General features: G+C 41.7%; 1 protein-coding gene across 4 annotated transcripts in view; it reads left to right on the top strand.

Annotated features, from left to right (window-relative positions):
- lrwd1 (leucine-rich repeats and WD repeat domain containing 1) overlaps positions 1-18,445 on the top strand; it is a 127,515-nt gene that overhangs the window by 95,403 nt on the left and 13,667 nt on the right. For all 4 annotated transcript variants that reach the window (XM_059655491.1, XM_048557209.2, XM_048557210.2 and 1 more), the window contains 5 exons: positions 2,513-2,639; positions 9,201-9,304; positions 9,769-9,973; positions 14,596-14,668; positions 17,206-17,346. In XM_059655491.1, the coding sequence (XP_059511474.1) occupies positions 2,513-2,639; positions 9,201-9,304; positions 9,769-9,973; positions 14,596-14,668; positions 17,206-17,346 (650 nt within the window). The remainder of the gene's footprint in view (positions 1-2,512; positions 2,640-9,200; positions 9,305-9,768; positions 9,974-14,595; positions 14,669-17,205; positions 17,347-18,445) is intronic.

Genomic DNA, 18,445 nt, shown 5'->3' with positions numbered 1-18,445 from the left:
GGCATAGGTAAACGGGAAGGAGTAGATGAATTTTCAATAGATGTTTTGTAAGGTACCATGCATTAGGCTATTCAATAAGACACCATGGTGTTGAAGGCAGTATAGTAACATCGATAGATATTGTCTTCTGATAGTTAGCCAGGTGGGATAAGAGGGCATTTTTAGTATCTATTGGAGAACGACAGGAGATAGTGATAAAGCAACAGTTATTTACAATACATATTAATAACTTGAACGAGGAAAGTGAATGTACTATCACCAAGTTTGCAGATGACACCAAAAATAGATGGGACAGCAATTGGTGAGGGTTATAGAGATAGTAGGAACTGCAGATGCTGGAGAATCTGAGATAACAAGTTGAAGAGCTGGATGAACACAGCAGGCCGAGCAGGAAAGTTTCGAGCCTAGACCCTTCAAAGCTTTTCTGCTCCTCTGCTGCTTGGCCTGCTGTGTTCATCCAGCTCTATATTTGTTACCTCTGGTGCGGATTATAGCTCGGATAAGCGATGGGCAAAAACCTGACATAATACAGTAAAGGAAAACTGAAGATGGTGCACTGAAATAAAACAAAGAACTGCGGATGCTGAAGATCTGAAAGAAAACAAAAATTGCTGAAGAAACTCAGCAGGTCTGTCAGCATCTAGGGGGAGAAAACAGAGTTAATATTTTGAGAAGTGATGAACAGTCACTGAACTCGTGAGGTTATGCACTTTGGAAAGGAACAATAGAGGAGCTGAATTTTGTTTGAATGGAGGAAGAATGCAAAAAGCTACACAGAGGATTTGGGAGTCCTTGTCCATGAATCATGAAATGCTAGCATTCCAAGCTGGCATTCAGCTGGTAATAGGAAAAACATGTGGAATGTTGGCCTTTACTTCTGAGAGGATGGCGCTTTAAAAATTGGGTGCCTTGTTAATACTGTACAAGGCACTAGTTGGGTCATACCTGGAATACTGTGAACAGTTTTTGTCCACTTACCCAAGGAAAGACATAGTCGCGTTTCAGAGAAAATTCTCAGCTGATACCAGCGTGGCCTGGGAAGTCCTTATGAGAAGACATTGAGTAGGTTGAACCTGCGCACACTGGAATTTTGAAGAATGGAAGGCAACCTTATTGAAGCATATAGGCTTCTTAGGAGTTATTAGAGGCAGGTTCCCCTTTAGGAGACCTTCCTGTAAGCAGAGCATGTCCTCAGATTAAGGGGTCAGCTATTTAAGGCAATTTAGGAAATTCTTCTGAGACGGTAATGGCTGACATTGTTAATCAGTAAGGGAGTCGTGACTTTAAAGGAAAAGGCAGGAAAGTGGAGTTGAGAATTATCAGATCAGCGATGGTGTTATTGAGTGGGAGAGCAGACTCGATGAATGGCCTGCTCCTGCTCCTATGGTCCTAAAATGTTAGATTTAAAAACACAAAATTCAGTGAAATGAAAGATAAAATGCACAATAATTAGGCAACAACATAATCAAACAGGTCCTAAAATTCAAAGTGGAAAATTATCAAGCATGAATGTGTAAAGTGTAAACTACGCTGTAAAGCAAATAAAGCAAGAATTCTATGGCTAGAAATAAATGTTAAACGGAAACATAGGAAAACTGCCAGTGAAGAACAAAAAACATACTGGAACATACTGGAAAAATAGAATGCACAAAATGGCGTGGTGCTACCTGGCAAAAGGAGATCAGAAGGATTCCAAGAGAATGTGGAAAAATTACTGGCAAACAATGGTAAAGTGAATTATTAATTTTATTAATATACAAGTGAATAAATATTTAGAGAGCAAAGCAGTTATGGATAAAACAGCAGGATCTAGTTACAGGACATGAAAGTATCAAAGGAGAAATATTTTATATCAACTCCTAGGGTTGTTGAGGGAAGTAAGAATGTAAATGTTATGGTGGAGGATTTGGAACAATTGATTGAATTAACCACACAAGTCAGTTGATGCCGATCGCCGGTGCCTTGACCTATTGGATGAAATTTAAGCCTGACTACAATGACATTGTCTGCAATTTTTAATCATCTTTCCAGACACATGGCACAGCATGTATATTGAGATTTGTTGATATAAAACACTTCAAGGATAAAGAGAAATGTATAGTTCCAGTGGAAAAACATGTCAAAAGCCACAACAGAGTTTAATGGCATTGAATCATCGGCAATCTCTCTTGCTAACAAGTATGATTGTTCACCTAGCCACCTAAAAATTCTTAAGATTTTTGACAAAGTGACTATGAAAAGCCTATTTTTTTCTGGGTGGGGAGTTAGTGAAATGGGGCCACTGTTTAAATTTATTTAGAGGATGCAGAAAAGACATTTGAAGCATGTTATAGAGTTGATGAGGAAGAGACCATTACTGGAAGGGTTCTGGGAAGAAAGCAGAATTTGTTTTGCTTCAGTATAGAACATACACAAGTGTTATGGGGCCAAATTACTTTGATTTGTGTTGCAAATGTCTGTGGTTCTATGTTGTACCATTTACTTACAATTTTCTGTTTTAAATCTTTACCAGAATACACTAGTCCTAGAGCCTCTACATTTTCTACAGAGCCACAGCAAGGATAATAATCCCAAGGATTTGAGTACACAGCTTTGGGCCTGTGCTTTTGAACCAGAAAGAAAGAATTCTCAGATTCCAGGTGACGTAATATAATTGAAACATAAATAACACATAATGTTGACTGTACAGTTTGAGTTTTTTAAAAGTACTTTAAATGTAATTTAGGCACCTTAAGTGAAACTGTGTGCACAGTACCTGCAAATATTGAAATTTATTTGACTGGACCTTTTCTGTCATTGGAAATTCTTACTATAGCATGTATTTTGATTTTAGCAATACTTTTGGCAATGTGTTACACCAGAAAAATGTTCCAAATTTGAGAATAAAAATCAAGCTTCTAATGGAATAAAAGTTGAGCTCCTATAAGAGATTGAAAATAAGTTGAACTACAGAGGATGGTTGTGAATTGAATTCTGTCAACAAGGCAAGACGGTCATTGTCCTGATCACTGGGTCTGTTGATATTTCTTATGGGCTTTTTGTTTTCCCAAGTGATTTGAAGCTGGAGTTAAAAACAAAACTAAGTTTGCAAACCCCACCAGATCTCAACCAGTAGAAAGGAACAAACAAAATACAAATTCAAATAAGCATGTTGGTAAGGTGGTCTGGTGAGTGGCAAATGGTATTTAATGTGGACAAATTTCGTGGCGGCAAGACCCGGAATGAGATTTGGAATGGGAGTATAAAGTTAAAAGGTGCTGAATCTTATGATGTATTGACTAAGTGTCAGTTTCATTGAACTTCACTTAGGGTTTCTGTCTGTTAGGCCTGGCAAGATTTATTGCTGCATCGTCTCAAACGTGCCTCATTTAACTGCCTACCTGCCTGTACGGTACCCCTCCCAGTCCTTTTGCTGGCCCTGTTCTACCACTTGCTATAATCAGACAAACTTGCCATTCATCCATGATCCCAAAGTGTACTTGCATGCCTGGAATCTATGCCATCATTAAAATGTTATTATAGACTGGACGAGGATTTGCATTCCAATGCTATTCTGCACAGTTCCAAATCAGGGACAATCCCTGGAAATGGTATACAAAGGAAAATTGGTGCCTTACGTTGCTTGGATGTCCTGGTCAATGAGGTGGTGCAGAGGAGGGATGTCCTCTTTCCCAGCACTTTCAGAGAAGGCCTCACCATCTGACCCTGCCAGTCTGGTTCAAGGTAGCCACCTCGACCACTGCAGTCCTAACTGCCAAGAGGAATGCCCATCGGTGCTATAAAAAGGTCAATGATCTTCTCCACTCAGTTGGATACAACTCCCTGCCCCCATCAATGTCCCACACTGTGGGGACGCACACTATAAACACTGTGTGCCTTCTACACTGCCCACCTCATTCATTCTGAACATCCATACCTATCTCCCACATGCACTTGGTCTAACAGCAACCTACTTTCACCACACTTTATCGCTCTATTTACCTTATCCAGGGAAAGGCAGCCTAGGTAGATAGTGAGCTCCACAATATTAGGACCCTCACCTTTCACCATGAGTACCATTCTTCATTCCAGTGCATCACTCACCTTAAACCTAAGAATTCTGAATGTAGATCCCTAGGGTAGCCATCGACTTTACTGTGGAGGCCATCAGATGATCAAATGCAGCCTCTAAGCTGCAAGGGCCACTGCCTCTCTCACTACCTACGTAGCATTCTTTTGTCTGTTTGTGCATTTTAGTTTCATTCGTTGCACACAACTTATTTCACTGGACTGCAAAGCCTTCTCTCTTTTGTACCCTGAATGTTGAAGTGGGATGTCCACTGTCTTGGTGGCCAAGCAAGCTTCCCTACATGAAAGACCTTCCACCTCTTTACGAGAGTTCAGAGGTGTCAGAGGAAGCTTCGGCAAGGCTGCCTCCTGCACCCCCATGCCATGGCCGATTCTGCCACCACTGGTGGCGTTTAGAAATAATGGGCACGCAGATGCTGGAGAATCCAAGATAACAAAGTGTGAAGCAGGATGAACACAGCAGGCCAAGCAGCATCTCAGGAGCACAAAAGCTGATGTTTTGGTCCTTGATGAAGGGTCTGGGCTCGAAACGTCAGCTTTTGTGCTCCTGAGATGCTGCTTGGCCTGCTGTGTTCATTCAGCTTCACACAGTGGCAGTGTTTAGTCAGTTTACATTGAGGGGCACAAGCAGATGAGCATATCACTGTCACATTTCCAGAGCTGGTCAAAGAAGAAATGCTTCTGGTTGCTGGCAGGTGGGAGACTGCTGGAGGCCAGGTGCCTGTTCATCCCCAGGCAGGAGAGGACCCTGTAGTTTGGCAATCAGGGTCTCTGTGCATATGAACAAGTAAACACAGGAAAAATAGGCTTATGGTAGGTGGTGGCCCTCATAGCCTAGACGCTGTAGGATGTAGCCACAGCAAGTATGCAATCATCTGATGGCCTCCATGGACCAACTCTAGGATGTTAATTATCAGGCCTTGGTGATTTATCAGCCTTCAAACCTAGCAATTTCCCCAATATCCTTTCTCCACTAATACAGATTTGCTTCATTTCCTCCCCTTCACTAAACCCTGCCTTCTATATTATTTCTAATGTTATTCATATTCTCTTTTGTGAAGACAGAAGCAAGTATAAATTTAGTTCATCATCCATTTCTTTGTTCCCCATTTATAAATTACTGATTTCTGACTAAAGGACTTGCATTAGCCTTCAATTTTTTTTCTCTTTACATATCTATTGAAACTTCTATAGTCTGTTCTTGTGTCTCTAGTAAGCTTACTCTCATACTGTATTTTCCCCTTCTTAGTCAATCCCTTGGTTTATCTTTGCTGGTTTTCTAAACGATTCCCAATCCTTAGATCTATTTTTCCTTCGGCCACCCAGCTCCAATTTTGTGAGGCAACAGTACCAGGTATGCTTGTGCTGTCCCTCCTTGGAAGCCAGGGTGATTTTTTGTTTTTACTGTTAACAAGCACCCCTCCCCTTCCAGTTGCTCCTATGATTTATCATATGCCCTTGTTATATACTGCCCATTTACAATGGTCATGCTTACTGGTATGCAGCTTTTAATCCTTACAACTGGGTTTCCCAGTTTTCTCCTTGCAGCAATGGTCCCCACCCCATTCACCTCCCAATTTTTCTCATCTCTTGTCTTCATTGGACAGATGGAATGGACTGACTGTGACCTAACCAGACAGCTCTAGACAGTAAGTGCCCATAGCCCTGACTGATGCCTTTCCATCTTCCTGACTGTGGTTGCTTATTTTCGGATTGGCCAACAAGGGGCTATGAGGCTGAATATGACCCACCCCTGGACGGCAGAGCCACAGATCCCTGGACTGAGAGCACCCAAAATCAGTGCCACAGGGATCAGTGCCTGTGTCACAATTATTTGCAGTGTTTGTTAATAACTTTGAGAAAAGTGAATGTATTAGATCCAAATTTGCAGATGACACCAAAGTAGGTAGATTGGTAAATGGTGACGGTGACGTTGTCTGCAGAAGGGTATGTACAGGTTAAGTGAGTAGGTCAAAAACCTTGGCAGATGGAACATAATGTGGGGAAAATATTGAGGTTACGTACTTTGGTAGGAAGAGTAGAGGAGTTGAAGATTATTTAAATGGGGAGGCAGTGGCCTAATCATACTATCAGTTTCCCGTGTGGAATTCTTAAAGCAGTGGATTGTAAAGTCTAGGCCATTAGTGTATTCACGCTTGAGGTAGACAGATTTTTAATCCATAACAGAATAGATGTTTATGGGGATTTAAAAGAACGAAAGTGGAGTTTGTCAGATCAGCCATGGTCTCTTTTGAATGGTGGATCACCAGACACTCAATGAGCTGAATGGTCTACCACTGCTAAGTCTTATGGGTCCTTGCAGTGCTAATTGTCAATTTATGCCCTGAAGTGCAGAAGTGTTCTGCAAGTGGATCAGAGAGATGCAACAAGGTCGTGATAGGCTGAAAGGTGTCAGATGCCAGTATCTGTGGACTGTAGGTGTGTGTAGCTAGTACCTTGAGATGTTGCTGGTGGCCTGATAGAGCAAGCAGCAAGATGTTGTACCCACTCTGACTTTCATGTTTGGAATTGCCAACATCTAATTTCCTCTGGTGGGTGATTGAATCTGCATATTAATGAGGCAAGATTTGTTGTTAATGAGTGTGTTAACAGTGATAATCCCTTTACTCAACATCTCTCTGGTTCCTAGCAAGAATCTTGTCTTAATGCTTAATGTTTAAAATTCCATGAGTTGCCCCCCACTGTCACGGAAAATCTTTTGTGTGACTCCTCCCACAATTCTCCCACATTTCCTGACATAGCCCACATTGTTCACATCTAACGTTCCACTCTATGCCTCTAGAAAAGACAAGAGGAGAAGAGATGAACATGGAAGTACTGAAGGATGGCTTACTTAAATCAGAAGTATTCTGATTTACTGGTCATGATAGCACTGGGAAAATTCAGGCATTTAGAAGAAATGAAAAATGCAGACTGTGATTATTTATTCTGGTGCATAATTTAGGGAGCTATCATTCAAATCTATTCAAGATGCTTTAGCTGCAAATACATCAAGAATAAGAGAACTGTATATTTCCACGAACTCGAGAACTAGGAAACTTTAGCGGTACTTTAGAAAGCAAATGATGGGTGGATAGATTTGATATAATGAGCACTGGGGGTAAGCATAATCAAAGGGGAAATTGGCCACACGAGAGACTAAACTTGTATATTTTTCTTTAATATTCTAACCACAATGCTGAAAGGATTTTTGTTTTCCAAATGCAACTCTTAAAATGGTGCTTTTCCGTGGCGCAGTACCTGAGGGAAAACTGTCCACCTGGAAACGATTCCTCATGTACTGCACCAAGAGAAATCAACATTGGATCTCTGTCCTAAAAACATTTTGCTGAAGTTCCCAAGTACACAGTGCTGAGGCTACCTAGTCATTCAAATGAGATGCGGTGGCATTCCTACCATGCCATCACATTCTATCATCATTTTTTAACAGTTGGATGTACACGGGGACCAGCATAGGAAAAACATGCATTGGGTCCACAGAGATCTCAAGTGAACAGTCTGAAAATGAGTTCACAAAAAAAAAGTTGAGTAGGAATCCAAATGGGATCTAAAATTTATTTCCCTTTTTCTGAGTGACCCTAATGTTGTGAGGTCTTTAACTGCCATTGCACTTTGTGAATGAACAGGCATTTGAAATTAAAGTCCTGATGAAGGGTGTAAACCCAAAACGTTGACTTTCCTGCTTCTGTAATGCTGCCTGACCTGCTGTGTTCCTCCAACTCTACACTGTATTGACTCTCACTTCAACATCTGCAGTTCTTGCTACAGAGGAATTAAATTAATGTATCTTTGGAATTGGATACATACTGTGCTGTACTGTTCTATGTACATTCTATCACCCCTAAAATGAACCTGTTTTGAGAATTCTGTACATTTATGTCTTCGGTTATTTCAGTTATTGTAAACAGATTTCATGTGGGATGTCAGCAGACATTTAACCTTTGACACTGCCATAGAGAAGAATGATGTAGATCATATTCACTGTGTTTTAATTCTGGCTGTGTCAAATTCCTGGACAGCTCAGGTTCCCACAACAGACAAAACAAAAATCAGTGTCATTAGTGCTAACTTCACGTTAGTCTCATAGCTGTTTGGTGGAACGGTAGGCCGAGGTGCAAGTTATCGACTTTGTCATGAGGTGTATAAAAATTTGGATTCCCAACTTGTACCCCAAGTAACTCTTGCCCTTTAGATCCACTCTTATGGCTGTTACAGCTCTAGACATTTGAACACAGGGCTGAGCAATTGAAAAACACCATTCCCCCTTGTTAGTGAAACTCAAAATTGCGAAGCAACATTTCACAATCCTTAGCTCAACATTTAAAAATCCAAAGCTAATGAATAAAAAAAACCCACATCAAAAGATTTCTGAGCCAGAGAGAGCTGTCTCCCTGAACTTAATGGTGCTTGAGGGTGTAGGTGGTCTTTTACATGTTGTAAAAATATGAAAACAAGAATTACAGCGCAAGAGACATCCTAATTAAAACTGTTCTGAGAGGTTGTTTGGGTGATGCTTTGCAGGACTAAATATAAAATAATTCCTGCATGTAAACTTCAAATTAATTAAAACAATAGAAATTCCAGTTATAGAAAAGTAACAATTAATCTGACTTCTGTGAATAGTCAAGTAGTTATGGAATCATACAGCATGGAAACAGATCCTTTGGTCCAACCAGTCTACTATGCGGAACATTGTCGAACGGTTTACTGAAGTCCATACAGACAACATCTAATGCTCTGTCTTTATCCTTTGTTACCCCTTTAAAAAACTCAATAGGCATGATTTCCAATGCATGATTCCATGTTGACTATCCTTTAATCAGTCCTTGCTTTTCCAAATGCATGTACAAATGAAAAAATGCAATTTTTGGCATAACATCGTGGGCCGAAGGGCCTGTACTGTGCTGTCCTGTTCTATGTACATTCTGTCCTTCAGAATCCCCTTCAACAACTAATCTGCCACTGAAGTAAAGCTTACCGGTCTGTAGTTCTCTGGCTTTCCTTTACAGCCATTTACTCAGTTTTCTTGACGTTTTTAAAAATCATCATGGAAAATGTATGTCTTCAAGAACTGGGTATGCCTTGTATTAAGTGACTTTTGTCTCACTTAGGGCTGGAGTCATCTCGGTCTGTTGCTACATGTGGAGGGGATTCAGTTTGCATCATTGACTGTGAAACTGGAATTGTCCATCATAAGTATAAAACAGTTGGAGAAGTGAGTACAGTTATACATGTTGTCCACCTAGAGATATAGGATATTGCCTGGCAATTTGTGCAAAGCTCTTTCTCTTTGACCTTTTTTTTGGCATTTGGAATAAACATCTAACCTGTTGGGAATTAGACTAAACACAGAAATAAGATATATTATAAATTTAGGGAATATTGTTAAACCAGTGATTTGATCCTTATGCAAAATATGCATTTAGTCAAATATTTAAGTGTGTAGACTAGAATTTTGGACTATAATTATGATATGCATAAAATACAATGTACTGTCCAGTATGAACATAGGTGAGATGTGAAACATTACTTTGTTAGTGTCTAAGTTAGTTTCTATGCCAGAAAGTTTTCTTTTTTTCATTTGTACGCGGACTAGTAATCCTCATCAATTGAGGGATTAGTGTACAATAATATAGTTAAAGTGATGAGTTTCTAATCGTTTTGTATTATTTTTCTCAGGAATTCTTTTCCCTTGCTTGGACAACCTTAACTGTGTTTGATAAGAATCAGAAAAGAAACCTCAATGTGTTAGCTGTAGGTGGAAAGATGGGTGCCGTAAAGCTGATACATGTAAAAGTGAGTTACTGCTATGGAATGATAAAGGCTCACAAAAAAGCTATCTCAACTCTCTGCTTTTCTCCAAAACATGAGACGTTTCTCTTTAGTAAGTATTGAGTTTTCTATGGATGCACTTTAAGGTCTTTTTCTTGCACTGAGAAAGGAGATGAAGTCTTAGGCTTTTTTAAAAAAATCTAATTTGAAGGTGCGGGCAACACATTAATTGTACTTGGATAACACTGTGTGGAGCTGGAGGAACACAGCAGGCCAGGCAGCATCAGAGAAGCAGAAAAGTTGACATTTTGAGTCAGGATTTTTCTTCAGAAATGGGGGAGGGGGAAGAGAGCTGGGAAATGAACAGAGAGAAGAGTGTGGGGCTGGGGAAGGTAGGTGGCATGGTGATTGGTGAGTGCACGTAGGGAGTGGTGGAGATTGGTCAGTGAGGTGGGAGGAAATGGATAGGTGGGAGAGAAGATGGACAGGTTGTGTCAGGTCAAGAAGGCGGAGATGAGAGGGAGGGTTGGTCATGGGATGAAGCCGGGGTGGGGAGATTTTGAAGCTAGTGAAGCCCACGTTTAGGCCATTGAGCTGTAGGCTCCCAAGGCAGAATGCGAGGTGCTGCTCTTCCAGTTTCCAGGTGGCATCATTGTGACAGTAGAGGTGCCCCAGAATGGACATGTCACCCAGCGAGTAGGAGGGAGAGTTGAACTGGTTCATGACCAGAAGGTGTTGTCATTTGTTGTGAACAGAGCGCAGGTGCGTTACAAAGCAGTTTCCAAGCCTCCACTTGGTTTCACCGATGTAGAGGAAGCTACATCAGGTGCAGCGGATGCTATAGACCACATCGACGAGCGATCAGGTGAACCTGTGTCTGATGTGAAAAGTTTGTTTGGTGCCTTGAATGGAGGTGAGTAGGGAGGTGTAGGGGCAGGCGTAGCACTTCGTGCGGTTGCAGGGAAAGGTTCTGGCGCTAGTGGGAAGTATGGAGCAGATGAGGGAGTTGCAGAGACCATGATCCATACAAAAGGTGGGGAAGGAAATATCTCTTTGGTTGTGGAGTCGGATTATAGGTGGCGGAAGTGGCGGAGAATGATACGTTGGATACAGAAGTTGGAAGGGTGATATGTGGGGACAAGGGGTATTTTGTCTTTGTGGGGGAGGGGATGTGAGGGCAGAGGTGCGGGAATTGCAAGCGATGCGGTCAAAAACATTTTCAACCCCCGGGGGAAGTTGCAGTCCTTGAAATAAGAGGACATCTGGGAGTCAAACGCCCCATCTTGGGAGCAGACTTGGCAGAGATTGAGGAATTGAGAGTAGGGGTTCACATTCTTGCGGGAAGGTGGGTGAGAGGAGTTGTAGTCTTGGTAGCTGTGGGAGTCGGTGAGCTTGAAATGGATGTCAGTTTTGGGCTGGTTAACAGAGATGGAGACGGAGAGGTCCAAAAAGGAGCGAGTGGTATCAAAGATGGTCCAGGTGAGCTTGAGGTTGGGGTGAAAAGTGTTAGTAAAGCTGCTCGTGGGAGCACGAGGCAGCACCAGTACATTCATCGATGTAGCGGAGGAAGAGATGGGGATAGTGCCAGCGTAACAATGGAAGAGGGACTGTTCCACGTATCTCAGGAAGAGGCAGGCATAGCTTGGGCCTGTGCAGGTTCCCATGGCCACACCCTCAGTCTGTAGGAAGTGGGAGGAGTTGAAGGAGAAGTTGTTAAAGGTAAGGATGAGTTTGGTTAAACCGATGAGGGTGTTGGTGGAGGAGGAATGGTTGGGCCTGTGAGAAAGGGAAAAGCAGGGGGTTTTTCTGCCTTCCACGTGGGGAATGCAAGTGTACAGGTCCATAGTGATGTCCATAGTGGAGATGAGGTGGTGGGGGGGCCAGGGAACGGGAAGTCATTGAGGTGGGTGGTGTGCCCAATGTAGATGGGGAGTTCCTGGACTTGGTGGGTGGGGGGTGGTGTGGTGGCAGGGACTGGGGGGGTGTGGTGGCGGGGAGGCGGGGTGGAACAGAGTCAAGGTAAGCAGAGATGAGTTCAGTGTGTTAGGAGCAGGCAGAGACAATGGGTTGGCCAGGACAGTCAGGTTTGTGGATTTTGGGAAGGAGATAGAAATGGGCAGTACGTGGTTGGGGAACGATAAGTTTGGAAACAGTGAATAGGAGGTCACCTGAGGCGATGAATTTGTGGATCATTTGAGAAATGTTTTGGTGGTCAGGTGTGAGATAATGATCTAGGGAGTGGTAGGAGGAGGTGTCAGAGAGTTAGCATCTGGCCTCAGCTATGTAAAGATCAGTGTGGCATACCACCACTGCCCCCTTTTACCTGCGGATTTGATAGTGAGGTTAGGGTTGGAGCGGAGGGCTACAGGTTCTGTAGGGGAGAGGTTGGAGTGAGTGAGACAGCAATCAATGTCGTGACGGCAGTTAGAGATGATGATGTTGAGGGAGGGGAGGAGGCCTTCAGACGGTGTCCAGGAGAATGGGGTGTGTTGGGGGTGGGTAAGACTCCGGGTTAAAAAAATAGGCACGGAGACGGTGGAAAAAGTGTTCATTGTCGAAGCGTGAATGGAATTCATTAATGTGTGGGCAGAGGGGAATGAAGATGAGTCCTTTACTGAGGACTGACCATTCACCCTCAGTGAGGAGGTGGCCTGGGGGTATGGTGAATACCCAGCAGGGCATGGGTCTGGAGGTGGGACTGGGTGTAGAGCTGGTGGCTGAGTTGTTGTACAGTTATCTTTAGATAGACTAGTTGACAAGATCTGCTAAAATAAGACAGACTTAGAGTTGTTTGTGTGTATAGGATCATAGAGGTTTACAGCACACCCATTCAAATCAGTATTTAAGACATTTCTCTAAAGGTCATTCTAATAGTTTGAAACTGATGAAGTCTTGTTATTGACCATTCAGAAATTTTTTTTCTTTAAATCCTCTTGATCTGCCCCAGTGCAAATCTAATCTCCATATCTCTTCCTGCCTCATAACACTTTAGTGACAACCTTTATCTATGGAGTACTATATTCAATGAATATTAAATGGAATTATGTTCTGGACAGGAAAGTCCATGGCCGGTGGCTGCCAGTTGAGATCCTCAGCCTAATTCTGCCTGTCAAAATGCAGGTTCTTCCAAAAGCTCGAAGAATGCAGGCTGCTTATCGCCAGGGAATTTTTCACTGTTTTATTGACTGGCCACGCAGCTTTTTTAATGTCTAATTTGCATCAAATTGCTAATCATCCTGAACTTTCTCCTTTCAGGTCCAGCGTCTTACCTTTTGACTCTTCTTTATCTTTTTTATTTTTAATCGATGGTTTAATTGTCCTACTTCATTTCCAAGACAAGTACCATTTAAATTTGTATTCTTCATCAGGCTAGAAACAACAGATTTGGGAAGAGCTCCAAAAGAAGAGAAGTCATGATCCCTTTCTCAAAATGAATTGAAGACACCCTGTTCGAGTCTGTCTTCATTCATTGACCTATAGAGTTTTAAAGGACCTGCCTCTTCTGAAACACCTCATCCACTGCCAACCTGGCTCTACTCATCGCTTGTGACACATCATACTCCGCTCCCGCTCCCTCTCCCGCTATCTTTTCTTTTCCCCTAACTCCACTCCCATTTTCACACCTTCTCCCCCATGCTCCTAACCTGGCATAGCTCAATCCCAACTGCCATGCCTCTCCCTCCACCTCGACAAACCCATTTGTGACACTGTTCACCCACCCCTTTCTCTCACCCCCCTGTAATTTTTCAGCATCCCTGCGCACATTCAACGATGCTGAACTTCCCTATTCACAAAATGTGCGCTCTACGTCAAACCCAACCACACCATACAATGTTCATCCTCTGTTTAGTTTAAACCATTCTCTTGCTCCTCAACAGTGCTCACGCTGATCCCATGCAATTCAACGTTATCATACTTCCATACCAAATATACACCCTTTCTCCAATTCCCAAGAATGTTCACAATGCCTCCCTCCTCTCTCCCTGAAAAATATTCACACTGCCTCCTTCATACCCCTCTGACAATGTTCATACTTCCTCCCTCAGCATTTCTATCATAATGTTCATTTTTTTCAGCTGTTTATAACATCGTCCATGTAAAGACATCTTACTTTCAATTTTTGCGGTTGACCTAATCATTGCCTTTCATGTAATGACTCCTGCTTGAATACTTGTTTGGGTGATAGAGGTCGTAGTTCATCTCCCAATAAACATTTGTGGAACATTTGTTGAGGTCATAATCAGAGATAGATCCTATCTGTTTAATTGGGAATTTTCATCATTCCCACTGTTCTTATGGATTTAACACAGAGGCTGTCGCCATAGGTGAAAAGAGAGGAATATCAGTGTATGTTTATAGAACAATACCTATTGAATAATGGTGTGAAGAATATTTAATTGATTGAAATGCCCCTTCTTTGACATTGACATGCACTGAGTAAGTGGAATCTGAGACTCCCCTTCTTAAACAACATCGTTTTGAGTGTTCTTGGCATGCACTACTGACTAATTGAATTTCATAATTTTTAAAAATCCCATGGAACCAGTTTACCTTAATATTAGAATCACAGTGTGCCAGATCAGTCAACATTACAATATACTGTTGATGTACACAAAATAATGGTAACAGCAGGATCCTAAAAGCCATCTGTTCAAGTAGATATAATTTAGGTGTGTCCTTCTCATTTGCCTAAATGTTTTAGACTTAATGCTTTAATTCATTTTCTTTAACCAGCTGGATCCTATGATAAAACCATCATCTTGTGGGATATTGGTGTTCCAGATTGTGATTATAACTTCAGAGTGAGGTAAATGTAGTGTGGATTTGCTAAGTGAATAGAAACAGTATTTTTAAATATAACACTATTTGCTCATCCATTGCTGTTTCAAAGGACACTGTGTACATGAAAATCATGTTTTACAAATTTTTGGTTTCAAGACAGTGGAGGTTCATGCTTGTTTTAAATAGGTGATTCGATGATGAGTGTCGATGCATTGCTTTATAAACTAACTGCTTGGATGGCCTTCCCCATGGATTTTTCATGAATTGGTTGCATCAGAATTAAATTTGTAATTATAGGGAAGTTAGCAGTTATCATACTGCACTGAGGATTTGTGGCATTGTCAGGCTGCAGCACATGCATTGTTGACAGAATAAGGAGGAAATCAATGAAGTGAGCTTTCAGACGAGGCAGTTGAGGAAGAAAGCGACTTGCTGGGAGGTCACACTGTGCTATCGGTGGGATTGGCTGTCAGAGTGTTGGGCAGTGCCCACTCTAATCTTTTTCTGCCAATAACAGACTGGGGGTTGGGCAGAGGCAACTGTGCATCTGTGACCCCGACAACTAGCTGTAGCCCTTTTGTCTGGCAAAAAGAGGGAACAGCAGTAAGTGACTTTTTTCATGCAAAATATCTTCATTTTTAAAGTTGAACATGAATAAGTGAATGCAAAATATCTGAAAGAAAAATGCCAAAATTTGGAATATTTAAGAGGTCTGACAAATATGTGAAATCATGTCAAAAATTAAAAAATATACTATTTGGAATAGGAAATGAAAAGAAAAACTTAACAGCTAAATGGAAATTTTTTAAAAAAATTTAAATGTTTAAAAACTACTCAATTGGCAAAGTGCATCTTTGGAGCTGAGGAAACTATAATGTTCCATGGCCTATTCAATGGCTAAAATATTCAAACTTGTGCAATATTCTTCCACATTCGTTCTTGCCAGATATTCTGTGGCACAAACATTATGTGACAGCACCATGTCAGCTGTAACATGCAAAATACTGGTGTGTCATCAACAGACTAAAGGTAAATAGAGACACTTCTGTTCTGCATTTTAAAATGGAGTGCCATGCATCATATACGAGATTAATATTTAATAGTTAGGAAGCACTGTTGGACATGCTGGCAGAGTAAATTAGGCTTTGGTTAAATGCTAATGCAAAATCAGAATACCGAAAGGGATGTCTGTTTGAACCTTTGGCACCTAAGTGGTTACCAGCTGGCCTTCCCCATGACTGAAAGCCTCGGTTCAGCAAGATTCCCCTGCTCACACCTGCTGGTCAGTCCAAGATCTGCAAGCTCCTCACGCAATCAAAAAAGCAGGACCTATAGCTGCTGTCAGACCTGGACCTGAACCCGGATCACTGTGGGACCACAGACCGAAAGTGAGCAAAGGCAAGGAGGCAGGTTGTAGGAAAATTGGAAGGATGGTCATAAGGAAAATGTTAGATTTTAAGTACTAGCACCTTGACAATGTTGGGACCTTTGATTAGAAGCAGAGTCGCTGATAACAAAGTCCCTCATGTGTGAAGCCCTCTGTCAAACCCAATTTGGTTTGTTGGGGGCAGGGTCCTCTAAGAATGTGTGAAAGCTGTCGGCTCCCATTTAATCCCCAAGTCACCATTAAATTGTGGTGAGCTCTAGGATAATGGGTGCCAGTTGGCTCATTAATGTCTGACATTAATTCATCTGACATCCCACTTAACCAGGGGGTAGTTTGTTGCTGCCAAGAGTCTGACATAGGGAATCTCTCACAATTCAGTGGGCCCACCTGCCATGTTTCCCACTGCGATGGGCAGCATTAAAGCCAGTTTAATGTTTCGAGTAAAAGCTTTAGTTGTTTGTTTGAAAGGTTTTTGAACTAAAATGTTAACTCCATATAAATGTGTTCCTTCATTATGATTTTATTTAAAATTGTACATATGTCATTGGATTATTATATGGTATATTAAACATAATATCTAGTCTGTAAGTAACATTCTTACAAAAGGAATGAAAGCACATATTCTGCAGCTCTGGTAGAATTAAAAATACAGTGCTTCTAGACTTCTTCCAGATATGGTCCCAGTTTAATGCCTCAAATTGCGTATGACACAGAACTGAAAATTGCGCAGAGGGATAAGGGAATTTTTGAGTCAAGGTTGGGAGCGTAATTGAGTATGGAGAAGAGGGAAAGCTTTGTTAGGCAGCACATTAAAACTACTGGTTTTACCCTGAGGAAAGGTGAACACCCACTTTTTAAAGGCTGGAGTGGTGGCAGCAATTGAGTCACAGAGTGCAAACAATTAAAACATGCTCACCAACAGGAAGAAACCAAATGTGTAAATAGGTTTTGCAACTGTCCAAGCTTCATGGTCGCTATTGGTGCTTTGTAGCTTGCAACCCCTAAACCTCCCACTGAAGTTCAGGACTCCGTCTTGGAGCCCTGTATTAATGGATTTGCAACTGCACCATATTCTAGAGGAGAGTTTTATTTTTAAGGATTTTTTTCTTTGGGAACAGAAGGACTTGTAACTGTTCTGACTAATTCCAATGATCGTTTTGTTCTCATTGTAATAGTCGGTTGCTGGTTTTGAAAGCTTGTTCAACCCCTTTGAAGATGAGTGTTGTTCCAACCTGCCCTGATCAATACCTTGTGGCTGCTTGCGAAGGTGGATGTTTTGCCTGGGATATCTCACTAACTAACTATGAAAGCAAAAGGTGAGTAGTTTACTTTGCATATTGATATTTAATGACATTTGTGATAAATATGTACCATCCCTGCTGAAACCTCTGACCCTTACTGAGTGTAATCTCATGGGTGCGGTGATCCTACTTTATTCAAAACCTCCAATACTTCTGCAGTTGCATCTGTCTTTGTCCCTGCATCTTCCAACTTGGTTTTCCAACATTGTGTATAATGGGTCTTCAATTACAATGCACACACCCACTACTCACATACCGTCCCCACTCCAACGCACCCCACTCCTACATGCGCATGCACATGCACACACACCACACCAACACACACAACCCCACCTTCATACCTGCAATTTGCAAAGCTCTTCTGAAACCGCTTAGCCTTGGTACATCTGCCTCATCTTTAAGTGCCTCCTGAAAGGCTGTCTGTTTCTGTTATTCATCTCCTGTAACTACTTAGCCAAAGCTTACCTGCTGGGCTCCGATTGCCAATAAATCGCCTTTAAGATGGGCCAAGTGTAAATTTAAGTCAATGACTTATCGTTGTGCATTCTTTAAACATTACAGCAATTAATTTGGGAATTCTTATGTTACTATTAAGTGAAATTTCATGTTCCTAATGCTGCAAATTTAATTCCAAATACCAGTTCAACTATGTTTTGACTGTACAATAAAGTCAGTTTTATAAACTTACTTTTGAGTTTGCCATTGGTTGCTTTTTCTCAGTACTGCAGCACCAATTCTATTGCCACACTGGCTGAGGTCACCATGGAGGTCCTACCACCTTAACCTTGGCCCTTACCTAATTTGTAGTGACCCTCACATTAAACTCATCACCAGTTGTGTGTCTCTAACTGGGACTAAGGCGACTTTAACCTAATACTCTAACTAATTCTATTCACAAACTTTTTTTTTGTTGGACAAAGAGGTAAATGTTTCTTGCACAATGTGAAGTTTCCCAAGTAATTGGGGATGCTGCAGTGGGGTACCTTGAGGTGAGGTTGCTGGAGAAGTGCACTCCAGTCTCTTGCTGGCATTTAACCCTCCAGTAGGAAAAAAGAGGCAACAAATTTTCCTTTAGCTGATGTTGAAAGAAACTTGTCTCACCAAAGGAAGTTGC

The sequence above is a fragment of the Stegostoma tigrinum genome, chromosome 27, assembly GCF_030684315.1.
Source record: "Stegostoma tigrinum isolate sSteTig4 chromosome 27, sSteTig4.hap1, whole genome shotgun sequence".
Taxonomy (NCBI): Eukaryota; Metazoa; Chordata; class Chondrichthyes; order Orectolobiformes; family Stegostomatidae; genus Stegostoma; species Stegostoma tigrinum.
This window is presented reverse-complemented; position numbering and strand designations above follow the sequence as displayed.